Genomic DNA, 21,463 nt, shown 5'->3' on the forward strand with positions numbered 1-21,463 from the left:
CTTCGTTTATTGTTGTTGTTGTTGTTGTAGACAAACGAGGACACTGTATTTACATCAGCATACTAGAAAAGGTACAGCACCATTATTGATGATGACACATGTAGGAAAGAACAGTCCATAACGCCTGTATTACTAACACCCCTGGGGCATAGCACCATATCTTTAACGAAGCCGGCGTTGCAAGGAATAAATAAATTACACGACACAGGGAGATAAAATCGGCAAACTATCTGCCTGTACTCTCAAGTGCGTTTAAGACCTCACTTTCGAAAAATTATCTTCATTTTGATCTACGTATACACAAGGATTGCACGCGATTCTCATTATACACAGACCGACCATTACGGAAACGCGCGCTGAGCACAAGTACCCCAATGCGTACTCACTTTCGTCCGGTTTCGACGGCACAACAGGCTACGGTTTAAGCTGAGCTGAAAATAAGCAAAATCACGTCGGAGAAAAATTCCAATTTGGAATCCCCATTTTCTTTCCAGCGCCTGATTTCATCAAAAGGCGGAAGACATTTTCCTTTTTTAGAGCGGCAGAAGGAACGTGCTTTCGGAACCCACAGTGCGAGTTACCTGTGCGTCGTAGAAGCGGGATCAATCAATACGCCTAGTTGAATCGATATCAGCACTGCACGACCGTGTATCTGCAATCCAGTTTTTATTATGTTACTCTGCGACGGCGCGCAACGGTAAATTGCGGTAGTACGTATTTTGAGACGAAACGGGACAGGTGAAGCTCGAGTGTGCACGGTGCGTAATTGGCGATTCTAAGATGGAGCGCTGGTTGAAAGCGTGTTCAATGTTACGTAAGGGTTGCGTTTATCGAGCAGACTTGGGAGTGTAGCCTTGCAGCCGTGTTTGTAGCAACGAATCGTGCACAAGGGCGTATTCCTTTCTGTATATAGAAGCTCTAAAAAGGGATAGACATTATGTCAGGCGAGGTAAAAATCAATGAGGCACGCCGAGCTGTTTTTTCTTCTTTTCATAGAGTACAATAATTCATATTTTGTAGGGCAGTGAGAATAATAAAGGGAGACTTTGCAAGGATTCGAAAAAAAATTTAGGTGAGCATCATACGGAACACGAACCACGCCTTCAATACTGAATACAACATTCGCATTTATTTGGCGCGAGTAATTTATTCCTAAATCATGACAATAGCAAACCGAAACCGAAATACAAAGAGCGCGAAACACAGCTCCATACTACGGCGGTTCGGCCGGAGGAGGATTCCGTGACGTCACCCAGCATTCTCGTCTGCTACCTGCCTGCATTCTTTCTCTCTTGCCGGATGCCGGATGATGTCAGCAGTGTGTTGCTTTCAGCGCCCTCTCGCTTCACAGAGGCGAGCGCTCGCTTCGTAATAATTCGTTTGAGTAAAATCTGTGCAATTTTGGAGCGAGATATTTCGTACACATGTTCCCGGCATCCCAAAGATTACGGATATACCACAACCTTTGTGGTGATTTTGTTGCGGTGCCCCACTTTAAAACGAATACGAAGGGAATATTTCCATGGAGAACCAAGCCACATGCGCAGCATGTGTACGTCATGCGTGTGCATTCGGATCTTCGTTCAAAGCGGCACTAAATTTGTTTAATATCCTCTCTTTTCAAAAGTGTCAATGACCCTGTGCTAGGGTACACGTGTACCATAGCACGAGGTTGTTTTGAACGCTTTTAGAATGTCCTAGCACCCCGCCCACGTTTTAACGCTCTTCAATTTATACCCCTTCTTCTGGTGTTTTTGGGCTTTCGAGAGCATCTTCGGAACGATTCGAACATATTCGGTTTGGAAGAGACATCGCTTCGCTTCGAAATTCGGATATAAAATTCCATATTCGATTCCGAAATCGAATCGCATGCCCACCATTGCTCGCTTCCGTATAAAAAAAAATTAATAATCCAGGCCCAAGAATCTTGTCCAGTGTTGCCATCCCGTGTTGCTAAAAGTCGGAAGTATTTTGAACAGCATGTAAAGGACACTACATCAAACGCTGTTGCCGCAGATTCGACAATTATTAATCAATACGACGTATACTATTCATCTGAATTTTTAACTACACAGAACGAAAGTGAGCATAATAAAGTAACAGCAACAACTACAACAACAAGTATGTGATGACAACACGCATCATGGCGTGTTTCACCGCTTATAAGCAACGGAAATATTCGTTTAAAATAACAAACTTTAATGGACTGCGCTACTGAGGGAAGTTCGTTGTTGTTTTGAATTCGTAACCTGATACGCGAACGTATTGATATGCATAATGTACATTCTTCCCACTACACAAAACGTTTATTTTTATATACAACCATCGACATTCATAATGCAATACTCGCTACTCCTTCTTTATGAAGGTCAGACAAATACGTCAGTCCCGTGAAATGCATAATTCTGCTCCGCGCGATTTTACCAGCCGTCCTATATAGGTTACATTTTAGGGTTGATATGCTGACTAAATAACTAAATGTTAGTTCGCTGGTAGAGGAGTGCCGCATGGAAAAAAACCTTGTCTAGTATAAAGGGCCGCAATGCGAAGTCAACCCCTCGCATCAATCTACCATTGCGCCTTTCGTGATTAAGTGACATAAAGTGACATAAGAGCGACATTGACGTGACAAGTGAGACTGACGTAACTTCACCATTCTGAGCCAATCCCAAATCACATCCGTTTATGGCGCATGCGCATGACACGAGAAGACAAGTGCTCCACGTTCCATTTGCATGCGGTAAAACGCAGTAAAATGCTTCGGCGCCACCAGCACCTGAGTCGTGAGGTCAAGGTGGGGAGCCATTGATTGGACGAGTGGGCGCGTGCAGCGGCGCGACGGCGGCGGCTACAGCGACGATGGGGGTGAGGACTACTACTCCAGTCACGTCGGCCACTCGCTCATCAGACGATCCGTAGCGCTTCTTTGCGCCTATCGATTACGTTCATCTCGTACTTGTACCGTCCGCTTTGTTATATACCGCAGTGATGGACAGTACTTTCGGGACGAAGACAACGTTAGGTACTGCTTCCGGTACGTGTACTTCATGCCAGTGAATGAAAAACGGAAAAGGAACGACGTAGTTGTGTGCGCTGCTACATTTAGTAGTCTATATCTGTAGCACTTATACAGGGTATTTTTTTTAGTCTATCGATTTTTTTATATTAAAAAAAAGCTATAAGAGCAGGCTGAGCAGCATAGATGGCGTTTGTCCAGTTGAGTTATTACACTCTAAGAAAAAAAATGAGTAAAACGAGGACTAGTTCCAGCTTCGATAGCCCCCTAGATTGCCCCCCCCCCCCCAATTACTTCCCGTTTTAGTCCCCTAACCACGAAATTTACTCCCCAGGACTCCAAATAGTCACTTAATTTTGCAAATTTTGTCTCCTGAATGTAACTGTCTAAACGTAAATATGTGCTCTTCTTCAATTTGATGGATAAGGCTAGATACCTTAGCTAACTTGGCAATTTTCCACCCACACGGAGGAATAAATAGTTAGCGGTTCTTTCTCGTGAAATTGCGCCCGATGCATGTCGCAATGCGTATATGCGCCTTTTTGGAACACTTATGCAGTTCCAAAAAAGGCGTACGCCCAGCGTTTTCCACAAATCGGGAGTGATAAAGGTATCATTCCGTGCAATGGTTGGGCTTCACCTTCGTGCTATGTGGTGAAGCCCTGTTTTTAGAGTGTGAGCGCTGTCTTCCCTGCGCTCCTGATCGGCGCGGTTTCGGTTTCGACTCATGCACTCCTAGAAATGGACTTCACCGCATAGCACGCTCCTCTCCAGCTATCCTCTCGAACGATATTGTTATCAGCACTGATTTGTTGAAAACGCGTACGCCTTTTTTGTGCTACTTATGCTGTTCATAATTGTCACAAAGAAGGCGTACGCCTCCCGTTTTGAAAAAATCATACGATATCATACGAGATGATAGTTGGCGAGGAGCGTGCTATGCGGTAAAGTCCGTTTTTAAGGGTGTGCAAGAACGGCACCTATGCTTCTCTCAGAGCTTCTTAATAAACAATCTCTAAAGAAAAGAAAACACACCTGTGCATGTGCATGTGATCGAGGAGCAACCTTTCGCTTCCCTGGAATATTTTCTGAACTGCTCACTAGTTTGTTCTTGTCAAAGAACAACGCCCAACAACAACAATTTTAGACACATTATCCTATAACGTGTAGATGACCCACCAGCAATGCCTGCGCGGAGCCACTGCCTTCTTAGCAGCAACAGGGCTCCTGCGTGAACTCTGAACATTCATCATCGTTCACCATCTTCTCCCCCTCAATCTATGGGATAGGGTGCTGCCTCAGCGGCGAAACATCCCTCTACATCATCATTGCTTATTTTTTGTTGTTGTTGCGTATTGACGGTTCGTTGAGAGTGCACCGTAAAAAAAAAATATCCGTAATTTTACACAAAAGTGACTGCTAGCTGTACTGCCGGCATATGTGCTGTAAAGTAGTTGTTGCAAAAAAAAAAAAAAAAAAGAATCATTTTGAGTGCACACTGCACAGCTCCCATAAGCGAAAAGAGAGCCACGTATATTAAAGAGTCATTAAACTGCGAAGGCCCAGTCAGTAACCGTGCAAATGTGCAACTGTGCAGTAAACTGCACACCAAACGGATTTTGTGCAGCATATCGGTTACGGCACATACGCCGGCGACAGAGTTAGCAGTCACAGTAAAATTACAGAAATTGTTCTTACAGTGTACATAATAGTTCAGTATTCATTGTTAGTTCAGTATTTCTACATGTAGTTGGATTTGAGGTAGAGTATGTAGCAAATCATGCGGCTGTCCTTGAAACACCATTCGGGGTTCGCTCCTTGCACCTTGCGAGCCTAGAGGAACGTCGAATATTTTACCGTTTTTACGTTGCAGTGCCGGAGTGTGCTTTTAAGAAATTGAGAAAACTACCCGCCTGTTATTCTTCTTTCATTTATTTTTCTTTTTTGTTTGTGGAATAGCAAGCCGACGTCCCGTTTCGCCGACCTTCCCCCCCCTTTTTTTTTTCATTAGGTCTAATAAATATATCCCCCCCCCCCGCCTGTTCACGTGGCACCACAAGTGATAATCGGAGGGACAAGGAATCATACACTATTAGAAATGAACTTCACCGCATAGCACGCTCCTAGCCAACCATCATCTCGAATGATATCGCTATCTGCCCTGACTTGATGAAAATGGGAGGAGTGCGCCTCTTTTGTGACAATTATGAGCGGCATAAGTGTCACAACATGCGTACGCCTCCCGTTTTCAACAAATCAGGGCTGATGACGATATCATTCCAGCTGATAGTTGGTTAGGAGCGTGTTATGCGGTGAAGTTCATTTTTAAGAGTGTATGGACGGACCCACTGCACCTTATGGGCACACATTTGAGCCAGGAAGAATGTGCGACCCTATTCTACTTGGCGGCACAGCCATACACAAGCAATAACAGCCACATGTAGTGACAATTGGGAAATCTAACAGTAACCGCAAATAAGCTATGCGGTAAAGCTCAATCCTGCAGGAGCGTACACACAGAGACTACCATTTGCAGAAGTGAAAGGGTGCAGACAAGCTGGTGCATACTGAGGGTTGGAACGGAAGAACAAAAGAAATTTCTCCGACACAGCAACTGTTTATTACGAACCGAAGCCTTATATCCCCAAAACCCTTTCCCCCCTTCGGAGGTTTTTGGGGATATAATCGTTCGGTTCGTAATAAGCATTTGCGGTGTCAGAGAGTTTTTCTTTGTTTCTTCCGTGTCACCTGCTCCAGCCCTCAGTCCCATTTGCTGAAAGGGAAAGAAAATGTCGCAGTACACCGATATTTTACATGAAGCTCACCAAGTTCGGCTTGTCGCCTCCAAGCTCAGGTTAGAGCTCACTGTCACGACAACCAGGTGGGCAAAACCAAGAGCAAAAATAAGACCTGGATCCATCCTGTGTTCCGCACCTGAGTCAAAAATCAGCGCACGTCCCAAGGTTGCCCGCCGCGCAGAGGTCCCTCATGTGTAGCACGCCAGCCGTGGAGAAAAAAAAAATAGGGAGAGACGATCGAATGTTCTCTGACCTTCTGGGAAGCATCACAGCCCCGATCCAATCTGTCTACGTATGGGAAGAATGGCCACGTCATAACGTGGAAGTAAAGCATAGAAGCATATGCGTAATGCCCTTCCTTAAATAGCATTCATTAATCATGCCAATAGGGCGACCCCACCCCCGACAATGACCAGGCGAAATCTATACCCATGGCAACACGGCCGTCCTTGACATGAGCCAGACAAGGTCATTACAGTAATGGACAGGTATTACTTTGGTGGGACCGCTTTGTGGTAGTCAGTGTGGTCACGATGAGCAAGCATTATTGGAACTACGCACTTTCCGGTGCGATGGTTCTGGTCTTCTGTGACATGATTCGGTGACCCAAATGACCGGTTCAATAACTTCAGTTCTGTTTCGATATGCTTAGCCATAAATGCCGAATGCTGGATGGATGGAGGGTTGCGGCAGTTCATCCCAGGTTATCCCAGACAAACCTAAAAGACGGCTTTTGCATCGAAGCGAACCTGTATTTAAAGTTTCAAAGCGAGGAGGGCTATAGAAGCGGAGAAAATGGGCACCACGAATACCGAAACTCATGTGGCTCTGACGTCACAGCCCTCGCAGCCGCCAGTGAGACAGCGCGCGAGGAGTCACGTGCTTACGGCTGCCAATGGGAATGGACGATGCTCAGAGCTCTCTGACGTGTGCGCTTTGCTCCGGAGTGTGTTCGAGGGCTTGTGTCTCGTTATGTGCGACACGTAGAAGAATAATTCTTTTTTTTTCTCAGCATTCTGGCGTGCTGATGTAATGAACTACATCTACGAAAGTGCCCCAACCCCTTTAAGTCCAAGAATCGTCATGATGTCCGCGAATATAGCGATGACAGTGGCTGTCGATGGATTCAAGTCCTAAAAGCCATGCCACCTCCTTGGCATAGTAAGACCGGCTGAAATGTCCAGGGTACACAGATAGGACGCCCAGAGAACGCATATTTCGAAGCTAATGGTTTCTCTCAGCATACAGGCTATGGGCAAAAACATGACATCACACAAATGCGCCGAAATAAGGTGATCATATAACAGATGAGTTCAGAAAATCGAAGAGTGCTTAGCGCCGCTTTGAACTGTGGGAGTTTACTAATACGAAAGAAACGGGTGGCATCCAAATTGTTCCGATTTCTTCCCCACCGGTCCATTGTCCACGACGTGTCAAGGTCAGCGAAAGCGATATGTGAAGGATTATTCTTCGTTTCCCGGCTCAGCAAGCGCCCAGGATGCAATGCATGCGCAAAACACTGGGATTTTCTGAACTCGTCTACTGCGATATCCGTTACAGGTTTGCGCCATTGGCTTTGCCTGTTAATCTGTGGGATTGGGGGATAGGATATGAAAGAAAAATATGAAGAGGTTAGTCACGACCCAGTCGGGATTGGCTACTCCAAAACGCGTTTGTGGGTATTTCTCTGATTTTCTGATTTTCGCTTACTATCGACAGGCACGAGAGACGTTGCCAGATCCGTGTGTGTGTGTGAGGGGGGGGGGGGGGGGGTTCATTGTCCAAGCACGGAATTGAGGAGGGGGAAAACTAATACGTAACCTAGCGTTATGGAGGGGGCGATCGCTCCCCCAACACCTTTGTTCCGCCACTGACAAGCACGGTTTTAGATCATACAGAGCTTATTCATTACTATTTGCATCAGTGTTGTTCCTCAATATGACATCGTGTTTCAGTGCTACGCAAATTTGACATCGAGATTGCATCGTGAACATGACGCTTCATAACATGAAGCATTCATAATGAAGCAACGGTAGCAGGGTTTACTACATTAGCTGCCCCGTCGCGTTCGCGTACCGTTAAATTTGTGAGGCCTTGTCGATATGGCCCTCAAAATGCACGTCGTGTTAATTTCGAGAGGGCGTTCCACTTCGCCGAGCTGGAAATTAGTTCCATCATGCTTGTAATGGGGCCACATAACGCAGTGTACACCCTCCTCTGCGTTGTCAATGCGTGTGGAGCATGAAACAGTGGGGAAGGGCCACGTGACTGGAATCCGCCAATAGGAAATGTAATGACTCGATTATGTTTTCAGTGTATCAGTACAGCCACGGCGATTTTATCGCACAAGCAGAACGCATTCATATAAAGGGTGGTCCACCAACCATGATAGAAATTCACAGTAAAAAACGTAGGTCCCAGAGAGACATGCGGTGAAGGGATTTTTTTTTTCTGCCAAAACTTTTGCCACATATTGGTAACATTTTGATTTCATTTCAATTGACGAAAAGTTAATTTCTTGAACTGAACTCCGAAGTTTCCCAAGGCAACCTAACGTTTTCTTTGCAGAAGTGCGTTCCACGTGGTCATTTTATTCAGTATAGCACATAATCCCACTCGTAATGCAATGGCAATTGCCGAAATAAATTCGCCGATTCGTGGAAAGGAGCCCTTGGCTCCGCCTCTTTTTTGACGGCTCGTAGTTTGAGCGCAAAGCTGCGAAGAAAGGAGGTCACATTGTCACGCCACACTAGGGGGGAAATCAGTTCCAGCCAGGGCCGCTGTTGTAATTTGCTTCGTCCTCTCTCCCTGTCCCATTATTAAAGGTTCTCGGTCCCGGCCGAAGGCGGTAGCAATGTGGGGAAGGTAAACATTGCTTCCAGCACCGTGTGTCGGAGATTTCCGGCGCACGTCAAAAGAATCCCAGGTGTTACAAATTATCCGCTGCCCTACACTGCGGCACGTGCAACATGTCGCCACGCTGGGCAGACAAACTTTACGGGTAACACCACGGTACCATTTCGTGATTCAGTTCATTTCAGTTCAGTTTCATACCAGTTCGACGTTCCCTGTCTGACTCCGTGTCACCTTCGTCGTCTTTGCTATTGTCACGTGCAGACCGGCCCCCGTTCGTCTATGATCAGGCCGGATGCGTATCCTGAACACCTTCCTCTTCTTTTCTGTGTCTCGCACATCACGTGTCGAAGGAGGCTACTGTTTTTTTACTTTTCTTAGTGAAGTTTGTATACTGGCACTACAAAGCTATCATGTGCCACGATTGTCAATATACATGTACAATATAGTTCGTGCCGCTGCATTATACATGATGTCACAGCCGTTTGTTTCATGCCCTGTTCAATGCATTTAGGAAACTGCTGGCTGGTAAAGTGACATCACCGTTCAGTTATAGTTCTACGAATCATATTGAGGTGGCGCCACTGACACAGGAGGTGCTTTCCAGAAGACATTCAATACCCGTGACAAGTGCCCGTGACGATGGGTTACTCTTCACTGGAGACCTTCCAACCAGGGTGTCGAACCGCAAAAAATACGGGTTCGGTTCGGGTTCGCGTTGCTTGGATTGCGTTCCGGTTCAGTTCGAGTTCGGCCACGCCAAAAATCGAACCGGTTGGCAGCCCTGAACCGGTTCGCGGACCGGTTCAACGCTTCGATTTTATATCTCCCATAAACTTGATTATATCAGGAAATGCGTGGCTGGCGTGGGGAAATGCGTGGAAATCTTAGTGCTGTTGTCTGCATTGACGTTTTTAGTGGTCAGGTACTCCCTTTAGCGAGAGAAAGGAGAAAAGGATGAACACTTATTGCAAATAGAGTCCACACTGATGAAGTGGTGTAGTCCTGCTACTTTCTGTTCCCAAAATCTCTTTTTTCACACGCACAGTGCCAGCAAGATGCATTTAAAGGAAGCCTAATAAGATGGACAGCATCACATACACAACGATACTTGCCGGCACACTATATTCGCAGTATGAATCGATCAGAAACCGTACTGAAGCATGTCAAAAATGAGTCTGCCATCCTTGCCCTGTCCGAGCTCACCAGCAGTGTACCGGTTAATCCACAACACAAAGGCAATGTGTCACGACATAATTTGCACTACCAATAAGTAGAATTACATTTACTTTTCAAACCACGACCAATCAAACAGGCACCGTTCTGCGTACGCTCCTTCTCCACTTCTCATGTTTCTGACTTGTTTAATTTTTACGGCTCACGTGTAAAGGGAAATGTTGGGTGCTTACTTAATCACATATTCGTCCTGTAAAGCTACAAAACTGCATGGCCTACTCCATTCCTGCTTCATTCGACCACGTGGCGCCTCCTCTCTGAAGAGCAGACGCCGCAGTGCGTGCGTGGGGCGCTAGCCGAGGCGCTCACAAGGACAACGGAGCTTCAACGTCTTAAAAAGATACTGAAAGTATACTTACTATACGTCCGCATTCGACTGCTAGGTGAAAATTAGCAAAATCCATGATATGGATGTGTGATGATGATACCAATGTGTCCTCGTCGGGGGATTGAGAGGAACTCTTATGCCGACTTCTTTTATTTCCGAACCGTTTTATTGCGAACCGGTTACCGCTATTATTTTTTACGGTTATTCTCCGGTTCGGGTTCAACAGTGTCATGAAAATTTCGGTTTGGGTTCGGTTCCGGCAAAAATAACGGTTTGGGCACGGTTTTCGGTTCGAGTTCGGTTAGACGCCCTGCTTAAAGGATTTCCAGCCATTCTGAACTTCTAAAAATATACATTGACTGTTTTGCATGCTAGCTGTGCGGGAACTTGTGCAGAGAATCTCATGTTTTCACGACACTGTTTCACGACACATTTGTGGCGATTCCCAAGATGTTACATAATTACCCGATTTTTAAACGTGATTATGCAATACAAACAGAAGGACAACACCAATACTGAAATATGAGATAAGGCAGTCATTGAAACACCGATAAATATCTCATCTTCGAAGCTTTTTGAGATGCAAGACTGCGACGCAGTGTGACAAAGACGATGATCTCAGCCACCGCGATCCTGGCGCCGACGGGCGTAAGAAGAGGACGACGAGGCAAGTTACTCGGGGCATTCTAGCAGAAGACACCGTCAGACTATGTCAGACCGGAGCAGAGGTTCATCGTACCAGGGGGGAAGCGGTCAGGACGATGTCACGAAACCCATCAAGCATATGCTCGCTTTCATCGAACAAGAAGCGAATGAAAAGGTATGCGTGCCTTTGCATTTGCAACACGCGTCAAGACGGGTCGCAGCGCTGACAGACAAAGACTCCGAACGGCATGTTTGGCCTCACAGATTTACCGTGACTGACTCGAATCACGCGTTTTTACTGTCTTCCCACGCTAGCGAGAACCTTGATGGGAAGTGGCGGCAGACTTCACCCACTTCCTGTCCCTCGTTTGATCCATATCGGGGATCGATCAGCCATTTCAGCGTTGTTTATGTTCTGTTCTGCGCTGTTCTTTTAAATTTGGCAGGCTATCGATTTAGACTGACGTCCCGTAATAGTCGTAGTGATTACTTCGAAGGCATTAAACAATCATGTGCCCGCAACTGTTCCAATATGTGTCTTCTACAGCCAATGAAATACGGTGCGCAGTCGCTGTTGGTGACTATTGATTTGTACTAGCTTTCGATGCAAGTCGAGTCGTTTGGAAATGCAGCATGATCGACTATTTGTCAGCATTATGAAGCGTCTAGAAGAAATGCCTTTTGACCTTGAAAAGCAGAGAAACGGTGCTTGCAGCATGAGACTGTGACGTGCAGTGTCTCTCGTGGTACAGGTCAAACGTAGATGCTTTGTAATAAGTGCATAACTTGTGCTTAGTGATGATAACTCAGAAATCAGCAGACTGAGTAGGGTAAACTTGGCTAAATTGGAATCCTTTCGGAAAAATGATGTTTAATAAGCCTCAAAGATTAAGCTGTAGATCCGAAGAAACTCAGTCACTGATAGGTAAATGTATTACGGGTAGGTGGACACAAAAAGAGCGCCGACATTGCACACTTGGTAAAAATGCGAAATGGTAAATTGGTTTTTGCGAAGTGGCCTTATTGTGGTCCAATAGGCGAAGCCGCTATGCCTAAATTGAAATTGACGTTCCTGAATTGGACCACCTACGGAACAAGCAATTATTTCCTATTTTTCGCAAACTCAAGGAATCGCCGACAATACTGAAAAGTGGCCTAAATTTGAAAGCACTTATTAAGACTCCTGTGGTATGGTGTACATCACGTACAACTACAGCTCCACGTACGTAGCTCAACTAGCTTTCACACAAGTGACACGCACCCAATATACGTGGTCTATAGTTGACATCTGTGATAACAATAAATTTGCAATCCGGCGCTCGCGTGCAACAGAAGTGTCGTGGACCAATATAGACAAAAACGCTATCTTTGCAAAGTTTTGCCACTAACGGAAAACGTGCATGCGACACACTGCGCACCTCAATACTCAGGTAATCCCTAGTGTATGCACTTCGTAGCACATATGAGTAAACGTGCAGGAACGCAGGATACCTTGCAGGGCAAGGCAGAAAATTGCATGCTCGAGCCAAAGAAACAAAATTCAATCTCGTATTTTCCCCGCGAGGGTTATCAACGCGTAAGCGCCCCATGGCGCCTTATCCTTTGCATCCTTACGGCGCCTGAACTTCATTTACATGGCGACAGTGGGTGCTATAATGGCACAGTTTGGTGAAAATAGCATCGGTCTGTTTTAGGCGGTGGTCCAAATTAGGCATGTGTTCCCTACAGTACAGTTTTGTAATTTTTATTTTTTAGAAGGAACTTGTTCGAACAAAACGTTCCAGAGCTCCGCTGTTTGCTTAAATCCATAGAACTCTCATGCTACCCAGCAACCAAGAGGGCGAAGAGGGACATCGCAATAACGGAGCTGGCATGATAAATACGGTAGCCCTAACGTGCTACGTACGGCATTATCGTCATGCTGCTCACAGCTTTTTTCCCCTCCAAGTCCCCCCCCCTTTTTTTTTGTGTGTGTTAATAAGTATTTTTGATTGATATCATGCTTTGCTTGACGAAAGATTGATCTCCTACAAGCTCCGTACTGTGTTCTCACATGTCGCAATAGAACGTTTACACTGCACAATAACGCAGACAAGACAACTTCATACGCGGAGTCCAGAGAAAAAAGACGACTTAGACTGGATTGGATACCAGGAATGCCGAGGCGGGGTGGCGTGGAGGAGCTGTGGTCGTATCTATCATGGCGATTCCCGGACTTCGTTGGAAAAGGCCATAGCCTTCTTACAAATGATTTGCTTTCCTCCATTTCTCTCTCACCCAGCTTTTCTTCTAGACTCTCCCATTACGATTTCTATAGCTCAAAACCACGCATCAGCCGACACTACCCTTAAAAAGGAGTTTGGAAGCCGCACGTATTAACGTTAATCACGTGTTAACGGTTTACGTGCGTACGGTTGTACGATTGGCAGTACGCTCCGACTCTAACTTTGCCGTCTGTACATGGGCATATTTCCTCTATGGCTCCCATCTGCCACTGCAATGTACTCCGATAGGGATATTTGATGAACACAACGTCCCCGACTTTCGCGTCTGTAGCTTGTAAGCCCTTTGAGCGGAATGCTGATCCACGTGTTAACGTTTTAATGAAGGTTGAAGAAATTGATTCAAAGGCCGAAGAAGAGTTCAACATGGAAAAAGGGCGCCTCGTTCAGCAGCAGCGGATCATGATCATGGACTTCTACGCTAAGAAGGAGAAGCAGGTGGAACGTATGCGAAAAATCCAGAGCTCGCACGTGAAGAACCTCGCCCGTTTGCGCATTCTGAACGCCATGAACGACCACGTGGACAAAGTGTTAAGTGAAGCCAAGGGAAATCTCGGAATCATCACGGGTCAGGAAAAAAGATACCGGCCTTTTCTCGAAAGGCTTATCCTGCAGGTACGTCTGTGAACTTTGTTGCAACAGTGTAACACAGTTGAAGCGAGGCGTTGAAATAACGAAACCGTGAAAGATGCGAAACTGAAAGCGCCTGTATTATGAGTGGCATTCTTCGATTTCTAACATTCTTTATGCAAGAACAGCGAAGTAAAAAAAAACAAAAAAAAAACAAACAGAAACGATGTCAAGTCCAGGAAGAAATAGCCACGAAAAATAAATATAACGGTTAGGAGTATGAATATAGTTTAATTTGAGTAGCTTTGCTTGTCAAATACATTGTCAAGCTGTATTGATGCTTCTAGCCGTTCCATTAATTTTTTCTTTATGCATGCCAAATTGCTAACGTAGATGAAAACTCCAAAACGAACCTTTGCGGAGCCCTGTTCTCTGTTAATGTATGAATATCGATTCGTGAAGAGAGCATGACAAAGCGATATTATGTGAAAGGACACATTTCCAGCCAGTGGTTATTGTGAAACTAAAGTATTCTGGTAACATATCCGCTCAGACGTACTTCGTTTGTTGGATGTAAACAATAGAGAAGACTATATATAATCTAAGAAAAAATAGAGTATACCCAGCCCTTATGAAGTGTAAAATCTTTGTCACTGAGATCACTTTTTTTAGCGTAAAGTTCACTCCTGTTTTCGAAACCGTTATACACTGTCGCCCAAGAGTGAAACTTAATCCTGCAATTGAGTAAAAATTACTCTGCGGGGACGCGGGGTAAAATTATGTTACTGTCCTTCACTTACGTTACTTTGTTACTGCTTTTTTTTTTTTACTGATGAAGTGTGCCCCTTTGACGTTCAGGCCCTATGCCTGACGTCGCCCTGGGCGTATACACATTGAGAGGGGTTACATGGACGGGCGTACAGACGTTGAGACTTGAACTGACAAAGGATGGCTCACTAACACGCACATACTTTGGCGTTCACTCACAAGCCGCTATTTTAGAGTACAGGTACTCAACGGACGAGAACCTGCGTATTCAGCGTGGTATGGCAGCGTCATAGTCGTCATAGCAGGGTAAAGAGAGTGTCGAAAGAGGAAGGCGGGGTGATCAGAGTAAAGATGGGCAGAAAAGAGTATAGAAAGAGTGTAAAAGTCATAGTGACACCTCATTTACTCTTATTTACGCTGTTTTTTTTATCAGTGTGTAGAAGAGCACCGTTGCAAAACGTTTCTAGTGACGGAGTACAAGGTGCGGGATAATTTCTGCGCAATGACAATTTCGCAGCATACGACAGAAGGCATATACCAAAAGCTTTGACAATGCTTACACTCCCGTTAATATACTGGCGCAATACGTAAACAATTTACAGCCCATTACTGAATCTGCCTCACGTAAAGTATAGCGGAGTTTGATTCAAGAAACATCCAGTGAACCGGAAATTTGGGTATAAATGACGAGATGTACTGACGGCCCTTCATTTATGGCTCGTATAGTAGTGGAACTCTCTTGTTGCTCATTCAGTAACTCCGCCACTGGTGACGCAGGGACAACAGACAATGTACTTGGACGGGCATAAATCACATGTTGACGTTTAAAACTCCGTAAGCCTCTACCCAATCACGGGACACACACACACACACACACAAAGAAAAAAAAAAGAATGATAAACGCTCTGATTGCTGATTCGTTCGCCTAAGAGGGATAAAGCCACTCAACTCTTCAGGAGGAAGATGCATGGACGAGTATAACGTCATCACGAGAATCCGCACACTCAACGTCAGTCTACGCAGCGAAATTGTCGACGTCAGCGTGCATTAATGGTCAAGAAGGGCTTCACTACTATTACTATACTCTCGTATAAGCTTTAGCTTTTAAAGGCGTTGTCGTAGCCACTTTTCACGACATATTTTTTCCTCGAAGGAAACCCGCAATCTCAACATGAGCTCTGAGACCATTGAAGCATTGTCGCTTCCATTAGATACGTCCCTACCGCGCCCATACGATACACGCAGCTTCGTCCTATCCTAATCCGATAAGCCCTTAATACCGCTCAACTACTTCCCGCTGGCCAATTAGAATCCCGATCCTATAGGTCCTCGGACACGCGCAAGTGGCAAGCGAGGAGGATGTGTAGCCAACGAAGTACGTCGTTGAGATAGGGCCCCCCGTCTAAGGACTTCTCTCGGGAAAGATAAATTTTATTGCTCTTTCTGCTCATTTTCTTCGATTATTGCATTAAGCCTTCAAACACGGGATTATCCTCGTTACGCCGTGCCATGTAGTGTTACGGGGATTATGTGCTTCTGTACAAGGCTACAGCCACTTCTGGATGCAGTTGTGATTCTTTTTTATCCATTTGTGTCACCTTAAGTGCTACATTCTTCTATGCATGCTTTAGTCTTGGTACACCATTTTGGAACAATTAACGTGACTGCATACACTCTTAAAAATGAACTTCACCACATAGCACGCTCCAAGCCAACCATCAACCCGAGTGACATCGTTCTCTCACATGATTTGTGGAAAACGGGAGGCATATGCCTTTTTGTGACAATTAACATTTCTGCATAAGTGTCACAAAAAGGCGTACGCCTCCCGTTTTCAACAAATCAAGGAAGGGAACGATATCACCCGGGATGATAGTTGGTTAGGAGCGTGCTATGTGGCGAAGTTCATTTTTAAGAGTGTACACTCTAAACACAAAACTTCACCGCATAGCACGGTGTGCGCCAACCATTGCCGCGAATGATAGGGTTATCGCTTTTCATTCGAAGAGGGGGGAGGAAGCGTACGCCTTTTTGTGGCAAGTATCATATCTCCAAATTGCCACAAACAGGTGTACGCCCCCTCTCTCTTAAATCAAAAGCGATAACCACATATCATTCGCGGCAATGATTGACGGACAGCGTGCTATGCGGTGGAGTTCTCTTTCTAGAGTGGAAGAGTCACAGAGAGGCGTACGCCTCCCATTTTCAACAGATCAGGGCAGGGAACGGTGTTTATTCGGGACGACGGTTGGATTCACCGAATAACACGCTTTTAGCAAACCACCATCATGTATGACACCGTTCTCGTTCCTGATGTGTTAGAAGTAGGAGGCGTACGCCTTTCTTTACACTTATGCACTTATTTTAGGTGACACAAAAAAGCGTACACCCGGCGCTTTCCAAGTAAAGTAGAGTACACACTTAAAACATAACTTCACCACATAGCATGCTCTTAGCAAACCACCATCGCGAATGGCATCGTTCTGCCCCCTGATTGGTTAAAAACGGGAGGCGTACACCTTTTTGTGGTACTTATGTAGATATGTTAATGTCACACGAAGGCGTACACTCTTAGAAATGAACTTCACCGCATAGCACGCTCCTAGCCAACCATAATCTCGAATGATATCGTTATCTGCCCTGATTTGTTGAAAACGGGAGGCGTACGCCTTTTTTGTGACAATTATGAACAGCATAAGTGTCACAAAAAAGGCGTACGCCTCCCGTTTTCAACAAATCAGGGCAGATAACGATATCATTCGAGATAATGGTTGGCTAGGAGCGTGCTATGCGGTGAAGTTCATTTTTAAGAGTGTACGCCCCGCACTTTCCACGAATCAGGACTGATAACAGTATCATCCTGTGCAATGGCTGGCCTTCAACGTGCTATGTGGTGAAGTTGTGTTTGAAGAGTGTATATGGTGGCGCAGAGGAAAACTGGGTGAAGTGTGCCTGTCAAAATCGCGCTTTCCACAAATCAGGAGTGATAACGGCATCACTCTCTGACACTATCTGATGATTGGTCTTCAGCGTTCACTCTTAAAACGGAAATCCACTGCTCAGCACGCTCCTAGCCAACCGTCATCCCGAATGACACCGTTCTCTCCCCTGATCTATTGAAAGCGAGAGGCGTACGCCTTTTTTTCTGACAATTATGCACTTGCGATACAAAAAGGCATACGCCCTTTGCTTTCCACAAACCAGGAGTGATAACGGTATCATTCTGTGCAATGGTTGGCCTTCAGCGTGCCATGTGGTGAAGTTCTGTTGCAAGAGTGTGTAGCCAGCTCGTGTAGCACGGAGAAGTTAGTGGTTTTGTTTAAACGTTCCTGCACTCTAAAAGCGGAGCTTCACCGCATAGCGCGCTCTTTGCCCACCATCATCCCGAATGACAACGTTCTCTCCCTTGATTTGATGAAAACGGAGGGCGTACACTCTTAAAAATGAACTTCACCACATAGCACGCTCCTAGCCAACCATCATCCCGAATGACAACGTTCTCGCCCTAGATTTGTTGAAAACGGGAGGAGGAGCCTATTTTGTGCCCATTATGCACGGCACAAAAAAGGCTCCTCCTCCCGTTTTCAACAAATCAGGGGCGAGAACGTTGTCATTCGTGATGGTGGTTGGCTAGGAGCGTGCTATGTGGTGAAGTTCATTTTTAAGAGTGTACGCCATGTTTGTGGCAATTATGAACTGCATAATGCCACAAAAATGGTGTACGCCCCCGTTTTCAGCAAATCGGGGGAAAGAACGATGTCACTGGAGATGATAGTTGGCTAGTTGGCGTGCTATGCGGTGAAGCACCGTTTTTAAGAATGTGGTGTTCGGCGAAAGAACAGTGTATTCCCCCAATTAACACGGCGGGTTGCGCATGCGCATACGCTTAATCGAAAATGGTCCATTCCTCGTCTTTTATCCGTTGCCCCTAGACGTTACCAAATGGAAAAATATTTACTACACTCCAAAAACAGAACTTCATCCCATAGCACGCTGTGCGCCAACCATTGCCAGGAATGATAGGGTTATCGCTTCTGATTGGAAGGGAGAGCGGGGCGTACGCATTTTTGTGGAAATTATCACATATCCAAATTACCACAAAAAAGTGTAAGTCCCGTCTGTCTTCGAATAAGAAGCAATAACCCTATCATTCCTGACAATGATTGGTGGACAGCGTGCTATGCGGTGAAGTTCTGTTTTTAGAGTGTTATTGTTGTTGAGTATGGGGTAGGGAGGGTTAGAATTCCAAATGGGGGCTTGCTCGGTAAAACAGTGCTTGTCCTCGAGTTGCAAGCAAAGAAGGAATAATGTAAGCTGGGACAGCAAAAGAATTAAGGACTGCCACTGACATGCTAATCGCTCTCAGGGACTGTACTCTGTCCTGGAAAAAGACGTGATAGTCACCTGCCGACGCAAGGACACACAGATCGTGCAGGCAGCGCTCGACGTGGCCTCCAAGGTGTACCGCAAGAAGACGAATCTGAACGGCAGCATCGTCCTGGACAAGGACAACTTCCTCCCGGACGAATGCTTTGGAGGCATCGAGCTCACAGCAATGAAAGGGAGAATGAAAGTGTGCAACACGCTCGACAACCGCCTCTCGCTTATCTCGCAAAAGATAATGCCGCAGATAAGATCGGATCTTTTCGGACCGAACCCAAATCGAAAGCATTTTGACTGAGGCCGTTAACCAGTGCGAGAAGAAGCGTGCACAAATAAAATGTGTGGGTGTAACAGATAGTGCGATATCTTCTGCCGCTGTGTTGCATTTGTAACATCGCTCTGCGCACATTACAAACTTTCAGAAGGAAAGCACAGGAAAGCAGGTTATCGTGACAGGAATTTGCGTAGGATTTCCATCGTACACTCTAAAAACAGAGCTTCACTGCATAGCCCGCTGTGCGCCGACTATTGCCACGAATGATAGGGTTATCGCTTCCTATTCGAGGAGAGAAGGGGGCGTACGCCTTTTTGTGGCAATTTGGGTATATGGTAATTGGCACAAAACGGCGTACGCCTCCCTCTCTCCTCGAATCAAAAGCGACAACCCTATCGTTCGCGGCAATGATTTGCACACTACGTGCTATGGTGTGAAGTTCTGTTTTTAGAGTGTATATTCTAGAAACAGAACTTCACCGCATAGCACGTTCTGCGTCACCCACTGCTCGAATGATACTCTCGGAACAGAACCTTACCGCATAGCACGTTGTCTGCCAACCGTTGCCACGAATGAAAGAGTTACCGCTTCTGATTGGAAGAGCGAGGGGGACGTACGCCTTTTTGTAGAAATTTGGATATCTGATTATTGCTACAAAAAGGCGTACGCCCCTCCCTCTCTTCAAATCAGAAGCGATAACCCTATCATTCGTGGCAATGGTTGGCGGATAGTGTGCTATGCGATGAAGTTTGTGGTGTGCACTCTTAAAAATGTACTTCACCGCATAGCACGCTCCTAGCCAACTATCATCTCGAATGAGATCATTATCAGCCCTGATTTGTTGAAAACTGGAGGCGTACGCCTCTTTTGTGACACTTATGCTATTCATAATTGTCACAAAAAGGGCGTACCCCTCCCGTTTTCAACGAATCAGGGCAGATAACGATATCATTCGAGATGATGGCTGGCCAGGAGTGTGCTCTGCGGTGAAGTTCATTTCGAAGAGTGTGGTGTAAGTTTCCCACCACGCACAACGGCGTTTTGTAAAACATTCTCTCTGAATGATGTATTCTACAAAAAGCACCATTTCAAAGGCTTATAGAAAACACTATTTCAAGGGGTTGTGTATTACATTTACAATACTGTTGCAGATGGGTGTTTTGCAAACAGACTTTTCAGCACCTTTCAGTTGAGCCTCCATATAAAAAAGGTGCTGTGTAAAAAATCTGCTGTGTGGTATTCAACGGTCTCACGCATATACACTCTTAAAAATGAACTTCACCACATAGCACGCTCCTAGCCAACCACCATCCCGAATGACGACGTTCTCGCCCCGATTTGTTGAAAACGGGAGGAGGAGCGTATTTTGTGCTGTGCATAATGGCACAAAATAGGCTCCTCCTCCCGTTTTCAACAAATCTAGGGCGAGAACGTTGTCATTCGGGGTGATGGTTGGCTAGGAGCGTGCTATGTGATGAAGTTCATTTTTAAGAGACGTTGCCCACATACGTGAGGCCGACAACGGCAAGCCCTATCACCACCACCACCATCATTTTAAAGAGTGTACATGGGTGCTTCCAAGGGTTACAAAACAAAAAAATATTTATACTGGCGATTGGCTCAATAAACCTATTAATCCCTAAAAATGTCTATACGACCGATCGCTATTATCAGCGTATTATGCACTTTACTACCTGTGTGTCCAACGAAGTTAGCTTTATAAATAAGCATTACATCATGCATCGAAAATGGCTTCTAACAGAGTCACAAATATAAATTGCTGTCGCCGATTCGGCTCGTTGAATCTATTTAGAGCCTAAGTGCGCCCACTGCAACTCCATCATAATCAGTGAGCCCGTCGACGTGTGCGCAGGAAAGCGGATATTTTTAAGTGGCCCTTCCGCCGCCTCCGCAAATCCCTTGACTCTCACGTCTGACCCAGCCACACGGGTCAGCTCACCGAGTTAACGCTTTACGTGCAAGTATGAAAAATACATTCCGGGCTAGGGAAGTCGTCTTTCCGCGCGACATCAACTGACGCTTGAAGCTTTAAAGCCGACGGATATTTTCCACAACTCGGAAGGATGGTCACGGCAGGTAGGTTCCGGAGTGCCTGTGGGATTTGTTAGGCCTAACGACTAAGCGTCGCCTATATAGGAGCGCGGGGTTTAGCTGCACTAATTGGGTGCTAGCACGTGATTTTGAGAATGACGTCTTCGCTTTCTGAGGATGAAGGCTCGTCACTGTTGTTACGTGAGCAATGTGAAAGCTCTGAAGTCTCAGTTATGTCTGAACCTATAAGCGTGCACG

The 21,463-nt window shown here is 45.7% G+C and overlaps 2 protein-coding genes across 3 annotated transcripts in view; both read left to right on the top strand.

The window, feature by feature from the left end:
- Positions 1 to 21,463, top strand: part of LOC135388941 (potassium/sodium hyperpolarization-activated cyclic nucleotide-gated channel 2-like) — a 271,076-nt gene that overhangs the window by 162,929 nt on the left and 86,684 nt on the right. The gene's annotated exons all lie outside the window — the stretch shown is intronic.
- On the top strand, positions 10,869 to 19,236 carry LOC135387518 (V-type proton ATPase subunit E-like). The gene is made up of 3 exons (XM_064616678.1): positions 10,869 to 11,051; positions 13,486 to 13,773; positions 18,863 to 19,236. The coding sequence occupies exons 1-3, from the start codon at positions 10,941 to 10,943 to the stop codon at positions 19,175 to 19,177; spliced, it is 714 nt and encodes a 237-aa protein (XP_064472748.1). The 5' UTR covers positions 10,869 to 10,940; the 3' UTR covers positions 19,178 to 19,236.

Source organism: Ornithodoros turicata, chromosome 3, assembly GCF_037126465.1.
Source record: "Ornithodoros turicata isolate Travis chromosome 3, ASM3712646v1, whole genome shotgun sequence".
Lineage (NCBI taxonomy): Eukaryota > Metazoa > Arthropoda > Arachnida > Ixodida > Argasidae > Ornithodoros > Ornithodoros turicata.